The sequence below is a fragment of the Anser anser genome, assembly GCF_964211835.1.
Source record: "Anser anser genome assembly, chromosome: 18".
NCBI lineage: Eukaryota > Metazoa > Chordata > Aves > Anseriformes > Anatidae > Anser > Anser anser.
In genome coordinates, this window is record NC_139739.1 from 11134488 (window position 1) to 11161481 (window position 26994).

The 26994-nt window shown below is 41.4% G+C and overlaps 2 protein-coding genes across 14 annotated transcripts in view; one reads left to right on the forward strand and one right to left on the reverse strand.

Moving 5' to 3' along the window:
• The window catches only part of SFI1 (SFI1 centrin binding protein), a 34310-nt gene extending 30409 nt beyond the window's left edge, over window positions 1–3901 (reverse strand). For 2 of the 7 annotated variants that reach the window (XM_083803854.1, XM_083803858.1), the window contains exons 1-3: window positions 3705–3901; window positions 2016–2099; window positions 115–291 (exon numbers count right to left, since the gene is read on the reverse strand). In XM_083803854.1, the coding sequence (XP_083659980.1) occupies window positions 115–291; window positions 2016–2035 (197 nt within the window). In that variant the 5' untranslated portion in view covers window positions 2036–2099; window positions 3705–3901. Of the gene's footprint in view, window positions 1–114; window positions 292–2015; window positions 2100–2281; window positions 2434–2462; window positions 2714–2733; window positions 2983–3423; window positions 3589–3704 lie in introns of those variants that run through there. The other 5 variants (XM_083803855.1, XM_083803852.1, XM_083803853.1 and 2 more) reach the window with 5 other exon arrangements.
• A 182-nt stretch (window positions 3902–4083) lies between these two features.
• Window positions 4084–26204, forward strand: EIF4ENIF1 (eukaryotic translation initiation factor 4E nuclear import factor 1). Of its 7 annotated transcripts, none has more exons than XR_014573549.1 (20): window positions 4084–4231; window positions 4561–4684; window positions 8502–8575; window positions 9387–9514; window positions 10067–10362; window positions 10907–11108; window positions 12712–12887; window positions 14179–14314; window positions 14649–14828; window positions 16912–17141; window positions 18377–18448; window positions 18806–18989; window positions 20023–20102; window positions 20427–20566; window positions 20759–20843; window positions 21731–21863; window positions 23033–23377; window positions 23673–23750; window positions 23909–24057; window positions 24315–24451. XR_014573549.1 is itself a non-coding variant. In XM_083803859.1 (19 exons), the coding sequence occupies exons 2-19, from the start codon at window positions 4565–4567 to the stop codon at window positions 24539–24541; spliced, it is 2973 nt and encodes a 990-aa protein (XP_083659985.1). In that variant the 5' UTR covers window positions 4085–4231; window positions 4561–4564; the 3' UTR covers window positions 24542–26204. The 7 variants fall into 7 exon arrangements, 5 of the variants coding, with proteins under 5 accessions (XP_083659985.1, XP_083659988.1, XP_083659987.1 ...); XR_014573550.1 differs by having other exon boundaries at window positions 4085–4231; window positions 23586–23750; XM_083803859.1 differs by lacking the exon at window positions 23909–24057 and having other exon boundaries at window positions 4085–4231; window positions 23586–23750; window positions 24315–26204.
• The last annotated feature ends 790 nt before the right edge of the window (window positions 26205–26994 follow it).

Sequence of the window (26994 nt, forward strand, 5' to 3'; positions counted from 1 at the left end):
CCTGTGAATAAAACCTTTGCCTTAGCCTTCACTTGTACTACTAAACCCAAACTTCTTCAGGGGTGACTCCCACCCCTGCTCCATTCAGTAAAAGATATGTAATGTACTTATCACCTGATCTGGAATTCTTTTAACCTTCTTCCTCGATTCCAGGTATACCCAGCTTGATGCAGACAGTCATGACCTCTGTCCTGAAACTGTCCGTCAGGCTGGGAAGCAACGGATTGCCCATCTGAATGTATGTCAGGCCTAGGTAGCGGTTGGATTTCATGTACCTCAAGGCATTTTAATCTTAAAGAAAAAGAAGAAATATTTTGTGTAAAGCTATATTAACTGAATTATTTCAATAAATTAATTTATAAAAATTTGTACAATCACATATAGAAGTTAACAGCTACACAATGTTAAAACATATTTATTGTCTCTTTGTCAGGCATTTTTCATTATCTTCATCTCTGGAATGTTAAGACCATTTCCCCAGGACGAGCAGTAAGACAACTCAGTGTAATCGAGATACAGACAATTCCCTTCTCCTCTAAAATTGAAATGAAAAGGTACTAAAACACATTTGTGCTTCCTCTCCCGTGTGTGTATACAATAAAAATTAAGGCCTTTGCTGAAAGTTTTGAATGTGTTTTTCTGCCTTTTTATTCTTGAGCATATGAAGCTTTTCCGTCTACAGCTAAAAAACCATCTCGAGGACCAGGGAACTGAGGTGAGAATTTCTCAATGATTATTTTAACTGGAAATTGACTTATACGTACTGCACTTTTCCTAGGAGCTCTTTCCTAGCCTTGCTTATATTTGAACTAAATGTAACTTTTGATCTAAATGTAACTCAATGAACTTTTTTTTTATTCATAAAAAAAAAACCTTCCCATTTTCGCAAATCCATCCTTAAAAAAGCAAAATTAAGCATATTTACCCATCATATAGTTTACTTTCACATGTACTTCTGATCTGAAAAATACCGTATGTTTTTATGAATTCTAAGTATTTTGTCTTCATAAATTCCTGAAAACAAGAATAATAAAAAAATCTAACCAGATAAAACTTGCTGGACCAGTTGTATTGAAGCTTCTTTCCCAAAACAAATACTGCCACCACCCTGAAAATTTGCACATTAGAACCACAAACACATTCTTGAACTCCATAACAGGCAACAGAATAGAACAGTCTCAAATCTCACCCTAGTAACTGCCTGAACTGAGCTAGAAAAAACATGGCTACAGTTAGAAAAAAACAATCTTGTTTCCACAAAGTTATTGGAACAATCCATGCTAATAAGTTTCAGGAGTTCAACAGAACGAGCATTCACAGCATGAAGAATAAATCACTGAAAACAAACAAACAACGCAGTTTCCTACAGTTTATTAGTTAAAACCTCCTAGGAGGAAACAGTATTTTTGCCTTGTTCCACCCAGCTGCAAGGAGATAAAACAAAACCAACAAAAGAAAGTGACCTATATTTTGCAAGAGACAGAAATCCTTCTGCTCCTATAAAATATTGTCTGAATATTTTCTGAAAGAGGTAGGCCCCATCTGGAAGACAAAAGAATTCTGTGCACATAAAGATATGCAGTAAAGGCAACTGTATGCACCTTGAAGAGAAGGGTTTAAGGGTCTTGTAAAATTATGTTAAGTAGTTTTCAGCCTAAGGTTTTGTACATGTCTATTAGGTCCAATTACCTCTAAAACATTCCAAACTGTTCCAAAGGCAAGTATTCAAGCTTTGATAAAACATGTAGAAGCTTTGCATTAAAGTCTAAGGATCAAGAAAGATTTTTTTTTTTATACTATAGTGCTACAATAACGTAAACCCCCACAAAGTCATCCTTTTGTTTGCCTTTTGTTGTTGTTTGTTTAATTATTATTATTATTTATCTAGAAGAGGAACACATTCTGGTTAATAACATTCCACGGAGACTTTCTGCTATCCCATGGAATGTATAAGATGTCATAACAAAAAAAAGTAGCCAAGGTCTTTAACAAGACAGCATCCTATTATTACTCACCTGCTTTGGGATTTCTCCATTTTGCTACAGTTCCAAGTCTGCAGTAAATAAATGCACTTGCTGCCCTGGAATGTTGTTTATTAGCTTTGGATAAAAAAAAATAAATTGTTCCTGTTATTTGTCATGAATTTATCAAATGCATTTATGCTAAATGCACTCTCTGAAGAAGGACAGGAATTTGTCTCACCCAACCTCCATACAAATTGTGCACTGTGCATTTCTAGGTGTTTAATATGAAAAGCATCCATCTGCACAGCCTTGCTGACCTGAACAATACCATGCTGACACAGTCCGTTGGTAACAGACAGGCACAACTGTTTGGATCTTAAACCAGCAACTGTGCCTAGCTAAAGCTGTGCTGGAAAGATGGTAGAAAATGGAGATGACTGGAAGTTATGTTCCCCAATTTAGAACTAAATCAACAGTCTAGGTGTAGAAAATCAGTACCTGCCCAAACTGATTTCTCACTTTGTTTTTAAACTACTGGCCTCCACTGCCTTCAAAAAGATAAAAATTAAGAAAATAGCAAATTCCTGCCACCTGCAGCAAATCCTTCTGTATACACAGCGCCCTACACCTGCCAAAAGCCTCAGAGGAAGTAGGACTGTGAAACCACCTGAACTTATAACCAGCCGCCTACTTGTAAACATGAGATCCACCATGTAAATTGCTGCAAGCAAGGCTGAAGTTGTGACAGAAAAAAGAAAAAAAAAAACACCTCACTGCAGCCGACCTGAGCTCTCCCGGACGAAACCCCTTAGAGGCAGCGAGCCAGAACCTAATGGCTCGGTGTGCTTGTGGAGGAACGCCAGAAAAACAGGGGACTAGACCAGCCTCCCTCAGTACCCTGCGGGCCGGGGACTCTCCCCTCACGAGGAGCCGCCCCAGAGCCCCCCTCAGAGCCCCGGGCGGGAGCCCGCCGAAGGGGCGCGGGGCGGGGCCTCAGGGCTAAGCCCCGCCCCCCGCCACCGAGAGGGGCCGGAGCGCCGCCCTCGGCAGCGCCCCCCAGCGGCGGAGGAGCGGTGCCCGCCCCGGACCCGCCGCCGCCGGGAGGAGCAGCGGCTGCGGCGGTCACCGCGGGCAACAGCCGGTGCCTTGCACACGCTTCCCCGCCCGAAGCGGCGTGCCGGCCCGCCGGGGCAGCGCCCGTGGAGGCAGCGGGGGAACGTGGAGGCAGCTCCCCCCGCGGCCGTGCAGCGCCGCCCCGCCGCCCCAGCAGGGCGCTGGGTGAGCCCCCTGCTACGAGTCCTGCGCGGAACGCAGCGCCCCGCCTCGTAAGGCAAAACCGAGGAACGTTTGTTTATTTCACTCCGCTTTGTAACGCCGATTTTCGACCGGAGATCAAAAGGAAAAATAAAAAAAAAAAAACCACGCCGTTTTTATTCACCGCAGCCCCGCTTTTATTCACCCGGCTCCGCGGGTCTGCGCCCCTCAGCGAGGCGCCGCCGCTCCTCTCGGCGGCCGGGCTGGCACCGGGGCTGGGGCCGACAGGGGCCCGGGGCGCTGACTGACGGGGGGCCGGTGCTGACGGGGCCCGGAGCCCTGACTGACTGACAGGACCCGGTCCCCGCTTCCCGCCCTCCCCTCACGCCGCCGCCCCGCACCCCTACCGCTGCCCGCCCCCCCTCCGGGCTGCCCTCCCTCAGCGCCTGCAGGCCCTCGGCGCTCCCCGCGGGCTCCCTCACGTACCGCAGCGGCAAAGCGACGGCTGCTCGGCGGGGCTCGCCGTGAGGCACCGCATCGAGCGGCGTGGCGGCGCGGCCCCGCTCCCTTCAGCGCCTTTTTCCAGTCAGGCGCCGCGCGGGGGAGCCCCGCCGCCAGCCCTCGGCTCCGCGCCTGCGCGCGGGTCGTTAAATGGGTGCGGGGCGGGCGGCGGAAGGCCCCGGTTACGGCGGCTGAGGGGAGCCAGAGGCGGGCGAGGAGCTGAGAGGGCGCGCGAGGGGCCGGGGCCGCGGCCGCGTGAGGGGAGCGGAGGCGGGCGGGAGGACGGCGCCGGCCCGGGGCGCCTGAGGTGGTGGTGGTGGAGGAGGAGGAGGAGGAAGGAAGGGGGGTGGGGAGCGAGCACGGCGCCGCCGGGCTGCGTGAGGGGGGGGAGCGGAGCCGGTGGCCGGGAGCAGGAAACGCCGCGGGCGGCGCTGAGGCCTGGAGCGGAGGGGAGCTGCCGTCGGGAGGCCCGGCGCGGTGAGGAGCGGGGGGACGGCCCCGGGACGCGGCAGGTGAGGATCCGCTGAGTCACCTGCCCGCGCCGCTGTCCCGGGACAGGGCCTGGGCCGCGCTGCCCCCGCTGGGGGGCCGCTGCTCGGGTGTCCCGGGTGCTTCTGTGCCTCTTCCCCGGGATCTTCGTGGCGTTAACGCCGCTGGGCCGTGGGGCAGGGCTGGGCTGGGCTCTGGGAGCACGGTAAACGTTGTAGGGGGTGCAGCTACAGATGGGGGGGTGGTGTGTTTATTCGGTGCGTCTAAGTGCTTAAAATAATCGTGAACTGGAAGAAAAGCGTGCCCGCTAGAAGCGTGTGTCTCAGCCTGATGGTTTGTTTGGTTTAATTAGGTCCATGGTCAAAGGCTTGGAAGTAGCCATGGATAAAAAAGGAGGCACAACGGAAGCTGAAAATGGTGATGCTTTCCTGGAGTTGAACAGAACTGTGACAAAATACCCTCATCGTTACACAAAAGTAAGCTGTTTCTCTTTTTCTTCTAAGAGATGTACACGGAGCTGTTGGCCTCAGAAGTAAAGGGGGAGTAGAGGTTTCTGTGAGGTGGGAGCAGTAAGGTGAACTCTAAGAAGCCTTTGCACAGATTAGGATTTGCCAGATAATATAAAATGAGCAACCTGTTAAATGTGATGTAGCTGTACAACCCTGTCCTTGATGTGCTTTTGCTTCCCACCACCTTATTTTAATAGCCAAGCACCTCAGAGCATGTGCTTGGGAGGTTGTGATAGCAGCTGAAGTATGTTGTTCTACAAGCTTTCCTGAGCACTTGCATTTCATAGTCTTAGTTCTACTTTCAGCAGTGTTCCTTTAAGAAGCTGACCAAAATGTTTCCTTAAAGTAGATGCCACTTCTTGGAACATATAGCACACCAGATCTTATCAGCAGCTTTAGCATGTGTCTGAGATGCTTTTCATAGTCTTAAAGTTGTACATATTTGAGTGTTGGAAGCCTAAGCACCTATGAATCCAACCAGTCCTTAATGCCCTTAATGTTAAAAACTTTAACACAGGTGCTGTAGTTCAGCTGTGATAATTATTGTTTTTCTCCTCATGCATATACTTAAGTAAGTAACTTGCAAATAAAGATGATTTCAGCCCTGAGGAAGTTTGATATTCTGTGGTATTTAAGATTCAAATTTTGTTTGCTGAAGCATGGTTTTAGAAAACTTTTTAATGGTGGTGGACTTCCCTGTTGCTGCAAGCTGTGGGAACAGGTGGTTATTGCTTTGTGTAGAAATCTATTAAGACACATTACAACAAATGGCTTGAAGTGTGGAACAGAATGAAACAGTGTGCTGTTGCTGATTGTGTTATCTTGCTTGAGGAATTCTGAACTGTTGGTGTCCTAGTAGGTCGGTTTTTTTAAGAAAAAAATATCATTGTGACTCTGTTCTGCTGAGATAGCAGGGCTAGCTTATTTTGACTAGACATCAACAATAAGCCAAGTACTTTGGAACAGGCAAAACTTACGTGGGAATAGCATGCCCCTCTAATTCTCTCCCTTTTCTTAGAAAAGGTGTGCATCTTAGCTTTCTAAGATGCAATGTGTAGTATGGTTCTGAACTTTCAGCTAACCCTGAAATGGAGGAGAGGTGGTGTCTTTAAACTTTCGCTGTTGGAAAAATCAGTATCTGTCTTTACTTAGTATTGCTCAACTCTTCCCAAGAGGAGTGCAGCTTCAAATTCTGACTGCTTTTTGGTCTGTATTCAGTTAGTGCTGGTGGTAATCGCACAAAGGAACTGATGCAGTTGCAGATTTAGTAACTGTTAATTTAGTGCCTGTAGTTCTGATAAGGATAAAAGCTGGAGAATTAGTGTCAGAAGGCTCTAATAAAAGTCTCCTTTAGCTATTGGTTTCCAAGGAGTTGCAAATGAAGAAACACTAGAAACCAATCATATTAAAATATGAGTCATATTAAGATACTTTCCTAAGCATAACAACTTAAATACACCTGATCATGTAATCAACATCATAAGCCACTTTCACATGTTCCAATTTCATACCATTTAAGGGTGGGAGGAACACTGCTTCAGGACATGTACTGCTGGTTTGGAGTGGGGACTGAGTTCCTTTAACAATTTATATTAACTTACTACTGGTAGAACAACTGGATCACACCGAATCCTTGTAAACTGCTTGAATAAAACCGTTTAACAGCTAAAAACCCCTTTCTTCCACCTTCTTAAAAGTAGTACTGTGAGAATTAAAAAAAAAAAAGAAAAAAGCAGAACAGAAGAAACAAAATAAACCATGCTGTGGCAGTGACATTAATTTACTCTTATGAGAAAATGTTATGTATTCCAAGCTCTGTTTCTTCTAGCTCTTTGGAAGCTGTTGCTCCAAGGGTGCACAGCTCATAAATGAAAGCCAAGAAACAATTCAAACACTCTTCACTTCAATAAGAAAGTTGCAATAAATTCTGATTGGAAGTCTTTGGACTCCCTCTCATGGCCAACAAAATAGTAAATTTCCAAGTCTGGTAACAGACAGTGCTGTTAATACTTATGTGATAATGTTACAAGGTTGATGTTCCTTGTACATCAAGGTTTATTTTGGGAGACTGTGGGCAGGAAGGACAGTCTTTTTCTTTAAACATTTGCTGTCCTGGCTGTCTGATCTTGTGAAGAAAAACAGATTTTTTTTTGCTGAAGACTAGTAGTGGGTGATGCTGGAGGCAGGGAGGAAATACATGTGCATGTTAAGGTGTTCAACTACCAAGCTGCACCTGGAATATTTCAAGTATCAAATTCACGTAGATAGTGAACTGATTTTAGTTGCAGAGATAATGATGTGAAAGCTCTTGTTCAAATACTATATTCTCAGGAGAATGGTAGAGAGATTCCCTTCTTCTGTTTGGCTGATGTGTTATCTGCTGTTAGGATCTCTTTATCCTTCCTGCTTCCCACCAATTTTTGTACAGCTCTGAATCAGTTCAGTATAGCCAGGAGTGAGGCAGATTGAAGAAAGGTAATGTAAGGAAGATCAGTAAATTTAATTAGAAATGTGCATCTTTACTGCAACCAAGTTTATAAGTCAAAGAATTGATGATCACACTGTTACAATGCTTTTTAAATGTGGCAAACTGCAGCTAGATAGTAAATTGCTAGCCTACGTTAAATAATTAGTAGGAGTGTGCAATAGTAAACTAAGGACTAGATTTGGAAGCTGGTAGAAAGTGGAAAGCTGAAATAATCATTCAGCACCAATTTGGTGTTGGGTAGAGTGGCTGTATGTGATATTTTGGAATTGGGTGATGGTCAGAAATGGCAAGCTTGGCTGGAATTTCCAGATCTACTTCAGCAACTGCTGTTGTGTAATGCGTTTTTTACTACCTGAATCTTAGATGGAACGAAGATTGCTATGTTCAGTGCTGTCTTGAAAACTGTCTTGAAAACTTACTAGCTCCAATATCAATTAAGTTTGTCTTGTAAGCTGAATTAGAGGGAAATGGGGAAGTAAACATGTATGATGTGAGCAGCCTGTCAAGTGTTAATGAGGATTGAACTTGACCTAGTAAGGCTAAGTGCTTCAAATAAGTGTGAATATTAAGAGTTCATGTTCCTTAGATTAAAAGCAGACTTGATTCTTCATGTAATATGGAGTAGACATGGGAGGAAAATGTGAATCACTTGTAGTGGCAGTGCCTAGCAGTACTGTTCTACTGACTTGTCGCTTAAGACTGCTTTTCGGTTTTCAGATTTTCTTCAAAAACTAACTTTTAGAGTCTTTCAGACACGTTCTTTTGGTGCTAAACTACTTATAACTAAGCTTAAGATCTGTTTCTGGAAGTCTTATACTGACTTGTATAAATGCTTTCACAAAAAAATCTAAATACTTGGGTTAACTCTTTGAATGTTTCACCAGTAAAATATTCCTTTGACATTTGAATCACTCAGATATTTCTTCTGTGTTGATATCTGAGTCAATACTTGTTCTATAAAGTATTAGTGTTATAGCTTAGTCTCATTCTTGATTCCCAAACAGCCATTACATTGTCTCCAGTGTTGTAGGTAGAAGTAATGGGAGGCAGGATCTATAGTTCTGATTAATGGATTACTAAATCCCCTGAAATGGTTTGCTCAGTGGCCACTGGTAAAAGAACTGAATAATAAACTGTCTATTGTCAACTTTCCACTGTAGTATTTAACAGGAAATAAAAACATGTTGAGAATCTTGGGTTGTCAAACTAGATTGAAAGGGCAGTCTGGAACACATATTTTGGGTTACTTGAATCTTGTCTGGGTGAGAATTGGAGCTAACTTCTTCCTTCTTCTAGGAGGAACTGCTGGATATTAAAGAGCGTCCCTACTCTAAGCAAAGACCTTCTTGTCTTTCTGAAAAATATGACAGGTATTTTCTTGATTATATAAAAAACTATAGGCATCTATTCTAAAACAGAAGCTTAAATAGCAAGAAGTTCTTAGCTGAGAAGTTACTGATTTTGATGCAAGTATACTAATGTATTTTCACAAGTACTGATCTAGCAGAAAAAACTGAATACTTCAGGGGATGTTGTGCTTTGAAAAAATTGTAACAAGATCCAGCAGAAAGTAACTTCACACAATACAAATCTTGCAAGCCTGCAAAATCCATGCTTCAGCATGGTTTTAGTGCTGTCTTCAGTTTTAATAAAAATGCTACTGAGAATATAGATGGATATGTAGCACTAACAGGCTTGTTTCAACAAGCTGATTTGCTTGATGGATTACTCTTCCATGTTGACCATTTGCCCCATCTAAAAATGAAAATGAATGTTCTAGGCTTGAGATTATAAGTTTGATAAACAGCAGGATCTATAATATCAAGTTTTATTGTACAAGTAGGAGAACCTTCAGAATGCCTAAGAACAGAGACACTTGATCTACTTGAGTTATTTTTATCGGTGTACCAGGCAAACTTCACTGATAACTAGTGGGACAACATATGTTGTCCCTTCTATGATCCGACATATACCATATACTTCCTTATGCTTACAAAAATGATCCAGAATACCATATATGAGGTCATAAAGTGTAGTAAGTCAAAGATTTAGAAGCTGGATATGAGAGATGCATCTCATTTGTACCGATTGCTAGTGAGTAAATTCTGGTTTTCAGCAGCAATAGTAATAAGAATTATTACATTACAAGTAGTAGACAATCTTGCAACTTTATTTTCATAGTGATGGTGTCTGGGATCCAGAGAAGTGGCATGCATCTTTATATCCAACTTCAGGAAGAACTTCACCAGTGGAAAGCTTTAAAAAAGATTTGGATTCAGATCGGACTTCTCTTATGCGTAGGATAGTAGGTAAGTGCATTCTTACAGCACGGGACTCCAAATCGAATGTAAGCTCTTGACAAAACCTTTCACTGGGGATGACATAAATGAGGCAGAACAGTCTGAAAATTAATTACATAAAATAAGTATCAAGGAAATCTTGGTTGTTCTCAGTATAACCTTGTTCCCAGTATTCTGGTAACCTGTCTAAGATAAGAAACATAGCAGCCAGTTGTTACATCATACTATTCTTGCTATATAGTAGTAACTACACACATAGTTGTGCAATTGCAGGGGGTTACTTCCCTGTTACTTCCCTGTGCTTCAATATTAAGTACTTAGGAGGTCTAGGTGGGAACAAGCATGTACTTCCTACATGACAGAGCAATGATTCCTTAGTATACAACTAATGTTCACTTTTTCTGTGGTGTCTGGCTCAATTAGCCTCACAGAAATAAATCACATGTATTTTTTTCAAAAAGTTCTGGGTTAGCAGCCAGATTGTGGGATGGAAGGCTATTCTACTGATAACTAGCTTGTGTTTACCTAGTAGATGGTCTTTGTGTGGTCTTTGATTTGTAGATCCAAGAGAGCGAGTGAAAGAAGATGACTTGGATGTAGTCTTAAGTCCACAAAGGCGAAGCTTTGGAGGTGGCTGTCATGTAACTGCAGCTGTTAGCTCACGTCGATCAGGCAGCCCATTAGAAAAAGAAAATGATGGTGTCCGTGTTATTGGTGGCCGGAGGATTGGCAGTGGAAGAATTATCTCTTCTCGCAACTTTGATAAAGACCACCGGGGTGGTGAAAAAGACATACGTGATTCTAGAGATGCAAGAGACAGAGATCGTGAGAGGGACTACAAAGATAAACGCTTCAGGGTTTGTTTTTCTCTTTTCCTGATTACATATTAAATCAGTTTTTGGACACTCCGCACTAAAAACAGAGCCAGATTAACTGCATTACAGTTAAGTGTTCCACACAAATAGGCTATTTCTTCTTAGAAGCACTATTATGGTCCAAAGGATGAGCACTCAGAGCTTCAAAAACTGTTTTCAATCCTTCTGACAGATTAACTGAGGTACATCCAATTCTGTGTATCCTGCAAACCTGATGTGCTAGATTTATTAGATATTATGTAGTCTAATAATTCATGGTTCTTGACCTAGCTGTTGTCAGCAAGCACTGTCCTTAGCTTCAGCACATGGAAGCTTTTCATGATTTAAGCCATTCTTTTTCTGAAAACAAACACAAAACCTTTAGTTAAATTTCTGCTTTATAACACTGAAGCATTAAAATTGAAATGCTTACTGAGCATGTTGAATGCTCATCTTAAAGCATGTAAGGCGGTGCTTGCTTTGGAGGTCAGGGAAGAATGTTATGAAACTGCATTTAATGGTTAATATTTTTAATATTCCACTTTAGAGGGAATTTGGTGACAGCAAACGTGTCTTTGGGGAGCGGAGACGGAATGACTCTTATACTGAAGAGGAACCTGAGTGGTTCTCTGCTGGTCCTACAAGTCAGTCTGAAACCATTGAGCTCACAGGCTTTGACGATAAAATTTTGGAGGAAGATCACAAAGGGAGAAAACGTACAAGACGACGCACAGCCTCGCTAAAAGAAGGTAATGGCAAGCTTAACAGAAGCTTTGCTTGTCTGGTAGTATTTCTGGATATAGGGGTGATTCTGTTATACATCCAAGGCAAGTGTCAAGAATAATGCAGTTTACCAACCTCTGTCTTAAACTTGCGTAGCTTTTGATCATCCTGAAGCAAAAGACAAGACTTGTGAGTGATCTTTTTGTTAGGAAATAATATTGTATCACTTAAAGGTATCTGCAATCTGAAAGGCAGAGTTGAGAAGCTGGGGGGAAAAAATTGTATGGGTATTGAGTGATATCAGGAGTTCATAAACTACTAATAAGGCTTTGTTCACTTCGGTATTAGTTGGCTGCTAAAGACTTGGTTTAAACTAAGTCAACTCTTTGAGATACTTCTAATATTTTTTTTCTTGTGGCAATACTTGCATTAGGAATGCTGGGCTGGACATACAGCTGTACTGCTGCCAGTTAGATAACTTCAAGCTGAATTTGGAGACTATCTGAAGTTCTTGGTGGTCATTGGACTTCACAAGTCTACTGTTATTGCTGTAGTAAAGCTTGACTGAGGCTAGAGAGATCATTTCTTAATGCTAGAAATTCACAGGTGGGCAAAATAAACTATTTGGATTTAAACTGTACTACATTTTACTTAAGTGAATACACAGTTTCACACTAGGTTTGTAGTCATGTTACAGCTCTTGCAGCACCTGTGTGAGCTTGGTAAGCCTTTATATGCACTCTGCTCCTGCTGGTGGATTAGGAGTAATATTTGTCATATCTTCACAATATTAAGGAAGCTCATGTCAAGTACCAGCTTCCAGGGAGACTGGTTTCTGGGGTTTCTAGGAAGAAAGTAGGAGCTGCCAAGGATTTGTCAAGAAAAACAGCTGCAGCTATTAACTTGCTGTGACAGCTATATCTGCTTGCCTGCTTGGTGTGACATAACATCTGATCTGTTCTATGTACTTTCCTTAGTTGATCAGGATGGTTAATTACTGGTTCAGTTGTAATCCTCACTTTCATGTTTTGAAGTAGGCAGTCCTAGTTACAGACTAGAAGCTCTGTACCTGAGATCTAGTGGATTGTAGTTACTGTTGTAGTAGACTGCAGCCAGTGTTTTACAGAATTCTTCAGCTGGAAGGGACCTTCAAAAACAGTCTAGTCCAACTGCCTCACAACTTCAGGGCTAACCGAAAGTTAAGCACATTAACAAGAGTGTTATCCAAATGCCATGAACACTAGCAGGTACAGGGCATCAACCACCTCTGTAGGAAGCCTGTTTCAGTGTTTGGCCACCCTCATGGTGAAGAAGTTTTTCTGTAATGTCCAGTCTGAAACTCAGCTTTGTGATTCTTTGTGCTATTCCATGCATCCTGTCATTGGTTACCAGGGCAAAGATCAGCATATTGCTCATTCTTATCAGGAAGAAACCTCATTGCTCTCTATGCCTTATTTCTCAAGATTAGGTGACCCAACTGATATATAACTGCTGAGGAAGTATCCCATAGGTGGCTAAACTACTTTAGTCCTATGTTTGTAATTCCTAGGCAAATGTATTGCCTGTTAGGCACTCTTCCTACAGGAAATAGTTCAGTGACTCAGCAATTGTTCGATTTTTCTCTTTAAGGGATTGAATGCAATGGTGGAGTGGCAGAAGAAGATGAAGTGCAAACTGTCATTGCCAATGAAACTCCAGCAGATCAAGAAGTTCCTAGGGAAGCTGTCTTACAAGAACCAGCTCCAGGAGAGTTTGACTTCAATGAGTTCTTTAACTTGGATAAAAGTGTTCCTGGCCTGGCTTCGGTGAGTGTTTTTTTAACTGGATGTACTTGTGAGAAACAGTTCTGACTTCTGTTGTATTCAGTGGTAGCAAAAACTTCTTGCTTTGAAAGTTGCTTAATGCAGTGTGGAAGTCTAAAATCAACTTCCAAAAACTTAGTTCTGAATCATGAGGGTGTTACTTCCAAACATTATCTCTGAGACAAGCTCCATCTCCAAAGGAAGTGTGTGAGGCAAACAAGCTGATTAGGGGTAACCAAAAGAAAGGAGAAATAAAGACCCAAAATCAGCATCTTAGACAGATTTTTTTCATCAAAATGAAATGGGTCAATACTACCTTGCCTTTTTTTGCTGTTAAACAAGTGGTGCTCAACACTATTTATTAGAGAAAGCAGATAGTCTGGAAGAGAAAAACTGTTATTCCTGTATATAGCTTAAAGTAAACATGCTGTATGGTGAAAGTGCACTTGTGCCCATGAGCAAACTTTTAACTGGAGTCTCTTGCAAGGGAGGCCAAGTTCTACTTTAACTTAAATTGTAGAATGCACTGCTCTTGAAGCACTTGTAGTGACTAGTGAAGAAGCAAACAGTCCATTATGTGTGGTAGTGACTTCTGATAGACCAGCTCAATTGAGCGCTGGTCAGTGAACTTGGGTCAGCCTGAAGGGAGAAGGTTCTGGCTGCCACTAAGCTGATGGTGCAGGCTCCATTGGCTTGAAGAATGCAACACGTTTAGTCAGAGTGGTTCAGCATGTGAAGTGCAAGCAGGTAGCTCTTAGCTGCTGGCCTTATACCTCACCCCTTGGGGGATACTCCCAAGCAGGGGAGAAGTCTGCACTGCATTCAAGGCACTGTCCTCTGACCATGCTGGAACTGAATTGAATCATGGTTGCAGAAAGCTCAGCTAATTAAGACTATGACTTGTGTATAGTGATAAGGACTGGTCTTAGTCCCTATCTAGTCATTCGACTTTCAGAATTACTAGGCTGTTATAATTTGCTCTATTTCTTGTGGCAAATGCTCCCTGCTTTTCTCACACAACCACTTTAAAATGTCATAGTTCTACTTAGATGCTCTGCTGTTTCAGTTATACCAAAGACTTTTTCAGATTAAAACTACAGAAGATGTACAATGGGTTTTGCCAACACTAGTTACACAAATGTTACTACTATATTTGGGAAGGAAAAAGCAGTTCAAAGCTTATAAACCCCAAGAGCACAATATAGTTGTCTATAGCAGTTATATCTTGGTTTCACAGTAAAGCTTCTCAAAGATCTTTCTGATCTTGCTTTTGTTATTTTTTCCCCTAATCTAGATGATAGAAGATGTGCTGGGGGAAGGTTCAGTGTCTGCAAGCAGGTTCAGCAGGTGGTTTTCTAATCCTAGTCGTTCTGGAAGTCGGTCAAGTAGCTTGAGATCTACACCACATGAGGAACTGGAGAGGCTGGCAGGTAAGACTATAGGACAATGCAAGGTCAGATATTCTTCTTCCATCTTCCTTCCTATTTCTTTAATAAGAACATGGCAGATAGAGCTTTAGCATAGTGAATTCTCCCACAGTTCAAGCATGTGATTTTCTTTTGGAAGCTCTTAGAGTAAGCAGCTATAAGTTCTTTTTTGTAAATATTCTTGTCATGTTCATGATGACTCTCCAGCTGATCTCGGGCAGGGGATGTAAGGCATAACATCTCATTGACATATTGAACTTGGTTACCAGTGTATGTTCATCTTGAGACATTGGGTTGGTAAACTGATGTGGCAGTGCTCCTGGTTTTGCTGTTTCAGGTCTAGAGCAAGCCATTCTCTCCCCTGGCCAGAACTCTGGAAACTACTTTGCTCCCATTCCATTGGAAGACCACTCTGAAAACAAAGTGGACATCCTAGAAATGCTACAGAAAGCCAAAGTGGACTTAAAACCTCTTCTTTCAAGTCTTTCAGCCAACAAGGAAAAGCTTAGAGAGAGCAGTAAGTGCCTCTTCAGATATTCTGGAGTTCTTGTTGTGCAGTATCTCAAACCAAGAGGCTTGGTATTCTGGAAGCATCTACTGCTGAGTCCAGAAGTAGGAAGCAGTATACATTTACTGACACCACAGATCACCAAATACTCAGAAAGTCTCAGTTAAGTCACTATCATCGCTAATTCTTTTCATCCTACTCACAGGATGACATCAGGACTCTATCAAACCATGTTACTGGCCAGTTATGATCGTAAGTTATACAAGTCTTGAGCTGAGCTTCCAGCTTTGTCTCTGGCCTTCATGTATTTTATTTCCTATTGGAGACTGGTAATATCAGTTCTGAAACTGGGGTATCTAAACTTTGGTTAATCAAAAACTTGCATTTTAAGTCAGTTTTGCAAGCATCCATAATGGATCAAATCCATTAAGTATCAGGATCTAAAAAGATGAACAATCACTTGAGGGTATCAGTATTTTTAAGTGTGCACTGTAAAATTAAGCTTCTCAAGACTTTTGCTAGTACTTGAACAGCAAGCAGATCACTGATTCAGTGTTCTAGTAAATAAACATAGAGCTAAAACACAGGAACAGATTTGTCTCCATTATGTTAACTTGAATAGAATCGTGGAATTACAGGGAACTTCTTCTGTTAGAATTCACTTCTGCTGGCATTTGCTGTTCTAAAGTGAGTTCAGGGTTGACTTTAAACTTTATTGAAGGGCACCTCCAAGTCAGGGACTTGCATGTTTGAGACTGTAGCATGCATGGATGGTAAAAAAAAAAAAACGCATGTTCTTTTTGAAATCTCAAGGTCTAATTCCATGTTAGTTTCTTTTTTGGCAAGCAGCATGTATTGCCATGTGAAATGGACTGCACAAAATGTAATGCTATTCCATGATTTGTGTGAAGAGACAGGGTATGAAATCATTCAAGAACTGCAAATATTCCTAAGCATCCGTTTTGGGAATAGGAATTGTTTTAATACATGGAAAAGTTTTCCTTAATTTGACTTAAATCAAGCTACAAATCTTTTCTATGTTCTGCTTGGTCTGACTTTCCTACTAAAAACTTCCTAAATTTTGATCCTCACAAAACAAGGATGAAAGAACAGAACTATGGGGAAGCTTCTATTCACTCTCTAAAAGTACCTGTTGTGCATTAAATACTCCCATAAAATGTTCTTCAAGTATTATGGAGTTTCTAGGCCAATTCCTCTCCACCAACATACTTCTCATGTTCCATACTGCATGTCTGAATCATTGTTTCTTTTTTCTCACCATCTTGACCAAATTTCCAGTAAGTCTTGTTTCTTTGGATCAGCATCTGCTACAGCAACCCATAGCATGCTTCTGTCTCTTTTCTCTTAAGGTGTCATACCTTGTGCCAAACAAACTGGTCCATAACACTTGTCTAACCTTGATGTCAGGCATTGATATCAATTTGTATGTATGCATACATAGACAGGATAAGTACTGCTTATTAATACTTGTACCAATTATGCTGTCTTTCTATAACGGCTCTAACTTTGGGGAAAAAGTGTACTTCAAACTTTATGCACACCAAAGTATGTGTGCAACTGATTTTTCCAAAGCATCAAGATTTTTCCAGGTATGTATTCTCTGTACCTGTGATGGCTTCAGGCAGCTTGACATTACTTACATTGTGGCTGTAAGACCATCTGGTTTCCTGAACTATAAGATTAATTCAGAAAGTTGTACTTAATTAGGGCGCTTTCAGATGAATATTCTCTGTTAAAAGGAGATGAAATCCTAATACGCTGTCAAATGTAGTAACTGTATATATCTCACAGGATAAATGAAAGGTAATGAAAACTTAATCAGTTGAAATGTAAATAGATTCTTGGGGTCTTGCATGCCCTGATATGTGCATGACGATACTTCTAATATAAGTATGAGGATGCCTGTCTAAACAGTGGTAAGACATAGTTTGACAGCTGATATGAATATCAGAAAACAAGGCTTCGGCTATTCCCTTGTTTTCAAACAGCTTGTACTCGATGCCTGTGCAAGAACTAAAACTGTTTTTTAAACAGAGCTGTGGTTTAACAGTATTTCTTCTGTATTTCTCAGCACATTCAGGAGTAGTACTTTCAGTGGAAGAAGTTGAAGCTGGGCTTAAAGGCCTGAAAGTTGATCAGGAAGGAAAAATTGCTACTCCGTTTATGGCAGAGCAAGTGGAGGAACCATTGAACATAGCAGGCTCCAGACAGATCAAGAAAGATGGTGATATGACTGCCTTTAACAAACTAGTCAGTAGCATGAAGGCAAGTGGGACTCTACCTTCACAGCCCAAAGTCAATGTAAGTAACAGCTGGTTCTGCTCAACTGTAAATGGATCTGCGCTTAGACACAGGATACAAACTGAAAACCCCTTACATGATGCTTCTGATAATGTGTTGGCTTGATTGGATCCAGTGGCATGGTTTTAAATAGTAACTTTGATTTAGAATGTTGGAGGGGGAAGAAAGCAATGATAACAGAAGTGCTTTGGTCATTTTCCGCAGCCAAAGGAAATTTTCTTCATTTCAGGGTTCACGGGGTTTATTCTGTGTTAATATTCCATGTTAAGTTTCTGAAAGCCCCAGAACTCTTAATCCTATGTGAGAAGTCTAATAATTGGATTCTTGAATGTGGACCAATGCAAATATGTAGTTGCTTATAGACTATAAATGCTTGCCCCCACATAAAAGATTCTGTATGATGAAAAGATTCTCTGCTATAGAGGACTCTTTGATTAGTGTCCAAGACAGGACTCCTATGCTTGAACTCATTCTGCCTGAGTCTTTTTTAATAAAAACAAATCTCTGTAGAAGAGGTACTGTCTACATATAATAGGAATCAGTCTATTCTCTATAGAAGTCTTCATAGAAGACTTGCTAGTGCTGGTTGCCTCTACGCTGGTATTAAAAAGTGTCTGTTAAAATAATTTAGTATAGGTATAATTTACACTTACCTGAAGCTCCGATGTCTTGCTTTAGTGGCTTTTGCTTTAAGACGTATGTCAGTGTACAAACTAATACTCTAAACTGGGTTTTAAAATGTTTAAGAATAAAAATTAAACAGAATACCGAAATTGTTAGTTGGAAGATTAGTATTAAACAGATGATGCTGAGCTTTAGACTGAGATTGCAGCATGAAATTCATCTTGCCACAAGCTGCCTAAACAATATGCTTGACCCAGAAGCTACCAATAGCTGCTTCTGGCACTATAAAATACTTTTTTCTAACATCTAAGTCTAAAAAGTCTAAAGCATTTTTTTCTGTTGAACTCTATCCAAGGAATTGTTAGCTTCATCCCCCTTTACTGAAAGATAGCGAAGAATGCAGATATCTCACAAGCCAGACTTAAACAACGCACATTGAACTACTTGCATGCAGTCTAGCACTAAGCATTGCCTTGATTAGGGAAGATCAGTGAGCTGGCTCAGCCCTTAACTTTGCTGGCATTTTATTTGGCAGATGAAATGTGTGACCTGTCTCTTTATTTGTATGATGCTTGTCATATCTATAGCTTATAATGTTTTCATTTCCTTAGCAGAGCCTTGACAGCCACTTAATGTCACCTCCAGAGATGCCAGGCCAGCCTCTGTCAAAAAATATTCTACAGGTATTTCTCATTGATATGCTTTTAAGTAGTTTTCCCCAATAAAAAGGTAGTTTGAGATATTGAAGGCAATTACAAGATCAGTAGTCAGACTTCTCTCCCTGTTAGAGGAGTGGCCTGTTCACAGAGCTAAACTGCGACTGAATTTTCGTCTTGTGATGCTATTTCGCACAATTACAACTAGAAAATGAATAACTTGGCTAATGCCTAATTCTAAGGGGAATCCAGAACTTGTCTAGTTGTGTAGGTCAACCTTGTCTGTTTCTAACTTGCTATAAATAGCAAAGCGTATAGCCTAGTAAAATGAACTCTTGTGTAAATTGGTCATATTCTGAACACTCTTTCATTACATATTCTTAGGAACTTCTTGGCCCACCTATTACCAGACCAGCTTCATCAAATGTCTTAAGTGGCCTGATAAGTGGATTGGAACCTGGAGCCTCTTTACTGGGACAAAGAGCACCTTCTCCTCCTATTCCACCTGTGTTTCCAACTCGAGCTGCTTCGGCAGATTACCTGCGTCACAGAATATCTTCACCCATTGGTGAGACTTATTGCAAAAAAAAAAATTCTATTTTTTTAAAGACCTGAGTTAGCTTTAAGTACTACTTCACAGAACAAACTTACTGGCAGTTGTTGAGCAACTAGGTCGGTGTCTGCCTATTAAGTAAGATGTTATATTGCACATACACTCATTTGTCTCTTACGTTGAATTTATCTCCAAAAACTTAGAAGTCTCTCAGCTAGACCTTAGTAAATTCTGGTGTGAAGTAATGTGTTATTACTGTATAAGAAACCAATTTCAAGGATGTAGCAGGTCAGTCTGAGAGTTAATTTTTTTGTAGCAGCTAGTATGGTGCTGTGCTCTAGGTAGGTGACCAAACCAGTGCTGATAATGCACTATTTTAGCTATTGCTGAACAGTCTTAGGTGTCAAGTCCTCCTCTGTTCTCACTCTGCACCCCCAGTGATTAGATGGGAGGTGTGTGTGAAAGAGTATGGGTGGGGAGGCAACCATGCAGATGACACAAACTAACCAGAGATGCTTTGTGGCATATAAAGTAATACTCAGCAATAAAAAGGGGGAGAGTGAATTTAGGAAGGATAGCTGTCTTTTGCTTGGGAAGTGGCTGGGCATTGGTCTACTTCTAGGAGGTAGATGACTGACTACCTTTTGTTTTTGTTCTTTCTGTTCTACTTTTACTTACTAAACAATTTTTCTCTTGACTCACAAGTTTTCATGCCTTTATTCTTTCATTCTTCTCTGCCCTGTGGGGGACTGGGAAGGTGGGGAGAGTGCACAAGTAGCTGGTGTTTAGCTGCCTGCTGGGGTTAATCCACAAGAAGAGACAACTTGGACACTTTTATCACAAAAGGCTACTACTAACTTCTCTGCTCTTCCTAGTGACAGGGAGGAGACATAGCTCTGCAGATTCTTAAGTGGTAGGCTGAGAATTTTCACAAGGAGTCCTTAATGTAAAAATGGTTAACTTGGGTATATATCAATACTGGGCGTGTGAGGGAGAAGGGGAGAGAATCTGTTAGTCCTTTTGAACGTAACTGAACATTTTTCGTTAGGTTTTGGACAAGGTTCTCAGCAATTGCTTGGTGATCCATTTCCAGGTGTAAGGAAACCCATGAGCCCGGTTGCTGCCCAGGTTAGATTTAAATGCTTTCTGCTTAATGTGTATTCATCTGTTTTTCTTGCATTTTGAAGTCTAGAATAATCTTGTTTCTGCAATATGCAGATATTAATCTGTTACATTTGTTTGTTCTAGTGAACTCTGAGCATGTGGGTGCAGAGTCTTAGTACCATCTCAAAACCTCGTTGCCATTAGACCCATCTTAGAGTACCTTAAGACCTTTTGAAGCATCTATCCTCTGTCAATAAAACAGGGCTGTTGGTGGGCAGTTGTTTTGTGAAGACATACTGGTAAGCCTTTAGAATCTTAAAAGCTTTTCTCAATACATCTCCATTTCAGATGAGTCCCTTGGAAATACAGCAAGCTGCTTTAGAGGGACTAGCATTACCACATGACTTAGCCATACAGGCAGCAAACTTCTATCAGCATGGCTTTGGTAAACCACAAATGGACAAAAGCAGAGATGGCTACAGAAACAGGTGGGTATCCCCAACATGTAAGGGGCACCTTGTCAACTGATCTCGAGTATTTGAACTGATCTCAAGTATTTTCTTTCGTAAGATACTCATACTAGTGTCTCATTTAAGCTTGTATTAGTTCTTAGCAATCCTGCCGTTCATTCTGTGGCAAGAGCAGAATTACCTCTAAACTTCCTATCCTTTCTTTAACAGACAGCCGCGCATGACTAAATCACCAGCACCAGGACATAGAGGGAATGCGTCTTCTCCAGCCCCTACAGCATCCATTACTAGCATGGTCAGTACATAATGTGTAATGATTGTAGGAAAAGCTGTAAAGGTGTCTGCAGTAACTAACTGTAGCAACCATAATCCTTAGAAGGATATAAGGAAAGGTTAATATTCTTATTATCTTAATGGCCACGTGATACAAGAATGGCACTTGATACTTAACTGAATGTCTTCACTTTTGGGAAAATAGCCTTTTCTGACTAGTATGTTATCTAGAACTGAAGAAGCCTCACTGTTACCTTAATCCAGTCTTCTGAAACCAAAGGAAGGTAACTGGGAAAATTACTTATACTTTGGTACCAAAGCTTTCAAAAGATGAGCTGAGAGCTGGGGTGGGTACTGTAGAGAACGCTGGTCTTCAGTACAGGTATGAAATGACTCACCTAAATGTCTGTAGGTTGAAATATTACCTAAGAGCTTCAGGATAGCTTTCAAAAAAAAGCCTCAACCAAAATGTTGCCTCAATGTCTTTAGTGGTATGTGGTGGTATGTTGCTTTGATCTGTTTTCCAATTATTTCATCAAGTGCTTATAACTTAGGGCCAACTTAGGCCGTCGGATGCAAGTGCTTAGTTTGTATAACAAATGAGTAGCTTCCATTAAAATTATGTAGTGTTGGTGGGGGGAAAAATGCAAATAAGGTGGTAGTTTTCTATAGATCTGTCATCCCTGAGTTAATACAAATAAGGCATTAGACTTCAGCAAAAATTAGTTGGAGAGTTGATTAAATGATAAAAATAAAGCTATGAAATGAGGTGAAGTTAAGGGTGCATGAAGTAGCCAATTCAAAAGAGCTTTAAGTGGAAAAGATATGCTAGAACTGGAGTCCCATGACTAAAAGCGGGGCTTCAGTAATCAGCACGGAATAAGACACGACTTCTTACTCTTTCTGCAGTTGTCTCCTTCCTTTACACCTACCTCAGTGATTCGCAAGATGTATGAGAGCAAGGAGAAGAGCAAAGAGGAGCCAGTTTCTGGGAAATTGAAAGTCAGTGATGGTAAAGATGAAAATCAGAGGCCAAATGAAGGTATTGTAATGGCTTTAAAATAACATGCATGAGATTTGGAATAGAATTCAAGAGCTTCAACACATGCCTGCACTAATTTAAGATGCTTTTGATTTGTGGAGTGGAAATGGGTGTAGAAATGGGCCTATAAAAAGGGTTAGAGCTATGAAGGAGATGTGCTCCACAGGGCAATCTTCCAGCAGTGTTGGGTTTAGATCCATTTTTTCCTCACTTGTGAGCAGTAGTGACACTAAGAGGCCTGGACCAAAACTGTTTGTTTGCAACTGGTCTTGATGAACAAGCATTAACAATAATACTTCCATCTCTCTCTATACCAGTAATTGAATACAAGCAACTCATAGCCCTCTTGAGACATCTTAACTGAACAATCAGAGCTGAGACCAATTAACCTCTTCTAAATGTAGCAGATTAAGGAAGCATTTTGTCACCCTAACTGATGTAAGTGGCTATAAAAAGGAAATGCTCAATACCAATTGCCTGACCCAGTGAGACTAAGGTTCCCAATTGCCATGACATTGTACTTCAGTACTACCAGCAACAGAGAGGTAGTTCGCAGTTCTTATTAGGACATTAACTTTTTTCTTTTAGCATTCCAGCTATTACTGCTACCTCAACTTGAAGCAGATAGTTCGAAGATATTTTAGGCCTAAGTGGTCTAGATAGTCTGGAAGTAGGTTCTTGAGGCGCTTCAGTGTACAAAATATTACTAAGCAAATGTCAGATGTAGAAGGCTGCTGCTAATCCCCAGACACATGTTTACGCTGAAAAACCACTTAGGGCTGGATGCCTGGCACAACTCCACCTCCAAGTTATAGTCTCATTTGGGGAGGATCCCTTGTACCTCCTGTCTGCTTTGAGACTGCCTCATCCATGCTGCTGGTTCAAAAATCTCAAAGTATGAGGGAGATAAGAATTAAAGGTGGAATTGTTGCTAATTCTGTCATAACTTAAGCTTACAATCAAGGGATTTCTGTGTATTTTTCCTTCTCTATTGTTTTGACATAATTTGGCCAAAACATTCCAGGAGACAGAAGTTTCCTGTTGAAAATGGAAATGTATATATAAGTTCAGTCAGTCCTGGAATCTAGCAATCAAATGCAGGTATTAGCTTTAGTTTTCATTAGATCCAATCTCTAGCTGCGGACTATAATAGCTGTATTCAATTCTAGCTACAGATAACCTACTGTCTAGTTCTGTGGAGAATGCAGATCAAGAAACTTTGCCCACCTTAGGTACCAAACTACCTGCACTGCAACGCTCTGCATGTTCCACACCTCTTACTCAAGCAAATCGTTGCACCAAAGAGCAAGACTACAGGCCTAAATCAACTGGCAGAAAGACTCCTACAATGGCCTCCCCAGTACCGGGAGGCCCTTTCCTCCGTCCTGTTCATCAAGTACCCCTTGTTCCCCATGTTCCAATTGTGCGACCTGCTCATCAACTGCATCCAGGATTGGTCCAGAGAATGCTGGCGCAGGGGGTTCATCCGCAACATCTTCCTATACTGCAAGCAGGTAATTCATACCTTTTTCTTTTAATATGTATTCCTGACTGGACTCAAGTTGTGTTAGGGACAGCACAAATAAACATGGCCAGTAATAAGTAAATATTACTTAAACTCTTAAACAAGTAATAAACTCCAGCCTATCGAAATACATAAATGTTTCACTTCAGGGTCCTTATGCCTCTTAAGTAAGAAGTTTCCTCATTGTTGTTCAATAGGTATGCTTCCTCCTGGAGTGGATCTGTCTCACTTGCAGGGAATATCTGCTCCAATCCTTGGCCAACCTTTTTATCCATTACCAACAGCCAGCCATCACATCTTAAATCCACGCTCTGGGACACCTTTGCAGCTAGCAATGATGCAACAGCAACTACAAAGATCAGGTAAGCTAAAACATAAAACAGGAGTGACTTTTAAAATGCTGAAAAGCCTGTTCCAGTTAGTATACTTGTTGGCCTGTCTCAGTATGCTGGACTAATAGGAGGCTACTTTGATACCTACACAAGAATAGTGATTATGAATATCTAAATTGCCAGAGTAGTTTTGGCCACTGCAGGTTCTCATGCCAGAAGGAAGTCCAAGTGAAGCATTCAGTTTCAAGATGTGTTGCTATTGACGGATCTGCGTTTTGCAGCACGTGTGCAGCCTTTTCTTCCTTGCTGGGTGAGAAAGATCACCCACCTACCTCAAGTAAGATGTTCTTTGATACTGGTTTTCCAGTTAACCTACATGATACTGTGCCCAGAACTGGCAGTGTCAGGCAGTTTATGGGAGTACTGATGTGAGAATAAAGACTTGGGGTCTGGATTTCCCAGGTCTAATAGAATGAGTAAAAGTCAGCTTATGTGCTGAATGCTAATATGCATTAGCAGATAGTTTTGCTCTAGGGCAAATCTCAGCATTGGGTGAACTCATTACTCCACCTCAAATAGCTTTATGTTCCACAGGTACTGGAGCACAGGGATCACCTGCTGGTGTGCAAACAACCCCTCAGAACATGCCGTCTCGGACTGGATTATCTCATGGGCACACACAGCTTGACCATCGCCCCAGCCAGAGAAGTGGCTCTCCTATTGGCCTTGCAAAATGGTTTGGTTCGGATGTCTTGCAGCAGCCTCTCCCTTCTATGCCATCCAAAGTCATCAGTGTAGATGAACTGGAATATCGGCAGTGAACAGTGACCACTGGGTGGGACACTTGTGATTCTTTAGACTGGATTAAAAATGTCCATAGTCAGGACTTCACCTCTTTGTTTTTTGGGGCTTTTATTTTTAGCACTCTGTGCAAAATTTCTTTTTGAGAGACTAAAGCACATGGCACCTGTCCTGGTCTCATGTCTGCATCAAGACTAAAGGATCCATTGTGGCTTGAATAGTGAAGCCTGAAGATATTTAGATGCAAGACAAAGCCAGTTTAATTCTGGAAGTGTCTATTTTTTGTTTTTGTATGATATGTGAATGAAGTGCTGATATTCTCTAGTGTAGAGGTAGCAGCTATGGGTTCCTCCTGCAGAAAACTAAATGTATAGACCCTTGTGTACAGACTTATGTATAAAACAATCTTTTGTATATATACACATAGAATAGCTTTTTTGAATCTATACAGCTGTACATAAGAGTAGCTGATAACAGTTGAGCTTTAGTTGTGCCTATGGTTTGGATCTTTCTCCATTGTACATGTGGGACTTTCTTTAAGATTAAAGTTGCATATCCTAAGCGTGAGTGAACAGGATAAAGTTGCTTTGCCTTTTCTTGCTGCTCATCTCCTCTAGGTCTCCCTCAAACACATCCTTTTGTCACGTACTGTGCACTCAGTGTAGCTAGTGTCCAAGTAAAAAGCCCACATCTTGCTGTCTGCGTAACAGAGGTCTGATTCCTTGCGCATATGACTCTTGCCATCACATGAGAGAATTGTTTAGTCTTCAAATGGCCTTGAGGAAGGGACCTGGTACAGTACTGATAAAGCCAGCTCTTTGTGTCTGCCATAAGCAAAGAGACTGTAGGTGCCTACTGGGCGTAGGTCTTTCAAGAGGGCTGGTGCTGGTCCTTGTTTAGCTGCAGTATTTTCCTTGTTTTAATCTTTCAGACAAGTTACTAAAGGTCATCAAAATGGAGCCTTTGAATCCTCACCCTTCAACTCCTCAGTCATAGCTGTGGTATGTTCTATACTGCCTTCCCTTCTAGGTGTAGAGGGGAGTTCCAAGAACTGTCCCAAGTCTAGTGTGCATCTACTGATGCAATTACTGTGAAACTTGCCTTTGGAGTCTTGTTCTGTGGCTTGAAAGGGGGAGGAAGGGGTAGTTTTGTGATCTTACTGTGTATATTTGGTTTTAAAATACTGTGTTCCTTTTAAGCCTGTTTCACTTTCCTGAACAGTTAAACGTTCTCTTCCATCCTTCTACTGCATGGTTCCTCACTTCACTTTCTCACTTGTGTTAAGTCTAGTACTGCTGTCATGTCTTCTATCGAACTTAGGCCATTGTGCTCTTTTAAAAAAGGTGAAAGCAAAACCAGAGTTGTCACAGACTTGCTCTTTCTTAAGTCTCACTGAATGCAAAACCAGCAGCAGGAAAAAAAATCACTTGACTGTATTATAACAATTGCCAGCATGCTGTGGTGGGTTTGGTTCAGTCCAGCAGAGACCATGTTGTACAGAAATAGCAAGCTGCAGTCTCTAATGTGGAATCTGTTGGGGGTCACCCATACTTTCTAGTGGTTGTTCATAAAACAATCTGTAAAACATGCAATCACCAGCTTGTCCTTGTAAGATTGTTTTCATACTTTTTTAACTTGACACTTTCCCAGTAACATTCTGTAAATAAAGTCGATTCTACCAGCTGTCTGTATCATCTGCTATTGAAATTATACTTCCACTATATTGACTAATGCTGAGCATTGTTCAGGTATGTAAGCTAGAACCTCAGCCTGAGCTGAATCTCCACAAAAAAGCCTCAGCTTCACTAGTTTGGGCTACAGGTGTGTGGATAGGTACCTTACCTCACCAAAGGCACATGCATTGTCAGCTGGAGGGGGGCTGCTGTAACAGGAGTTGAAAGGCTGATCTTGAACAGCCAGGGTCAAGAGTAAGGAATGAAACTCTCAGGTACCAGAACTCAGAGCAAATGCTGAGCTGTGTGCCCCACTACCTAAGCAGTTATTCTAGAATGAGTCAATGAGCTTCCACTGCACTCTCTTCCACTCATGTAACTATTATTCAGCTTGCGTAGGACTACTTACTGGCTTTGCAAAAACTAGGAAGAAAAGTAGAATCAAGACTGAATAGCAACCACTTTTGCAAGGACTTGATCCTTGAAGAGATATCTAAAACTGCTGCACTTATTTCTTCTTAAACATGCAGTGAGATCAGCATGTATTCCTCTGACACTTAAAATGCCCCTTATTTCTGTAGGAGAACATAAGCTAGCAGGTAACATATGGTAAGTTTTCTGTGCCAGAGCTCCACCTTTATTCATTTCTCCTAAAAACACAAAACAATAGAGCCCCTGCTTTAAGAGCAACTTATTATACAACTACATTTAGAGAAGTCAAATAAGCAGGAAATTCTTTTAAGAAAACTTAAAAGCTTCCAGTCCCTAACACAGTAGAATACAGCCCTCAAGTTTATACT

Excerpts from the sequence above, each read along its gene's own strand:
- EIF4ENIF1 (XM_083803859.1), top strand. The coding sequence starts at position 4,565 with ATGGTCAAAGGCTTGGAAGTAGCCATGGATAAAAAAGGAGGCACAACG. Across the intron at positions 12,888-14,178 it reads GTGTTCCTGGCCTGGCTTCG|ATGATAGAAGATGTGCTGGG; the intron begins GTGAGTGTTTTT and ends CCCCTAATCTAG. Across the intron at positions 21,864-23,032 it reads AAATCAGAGGCCAAATGAAG|CTACAGATAACCTACTGTCT; the intron begins GTATTGTAATGG and ends ATTCAATTCTAG.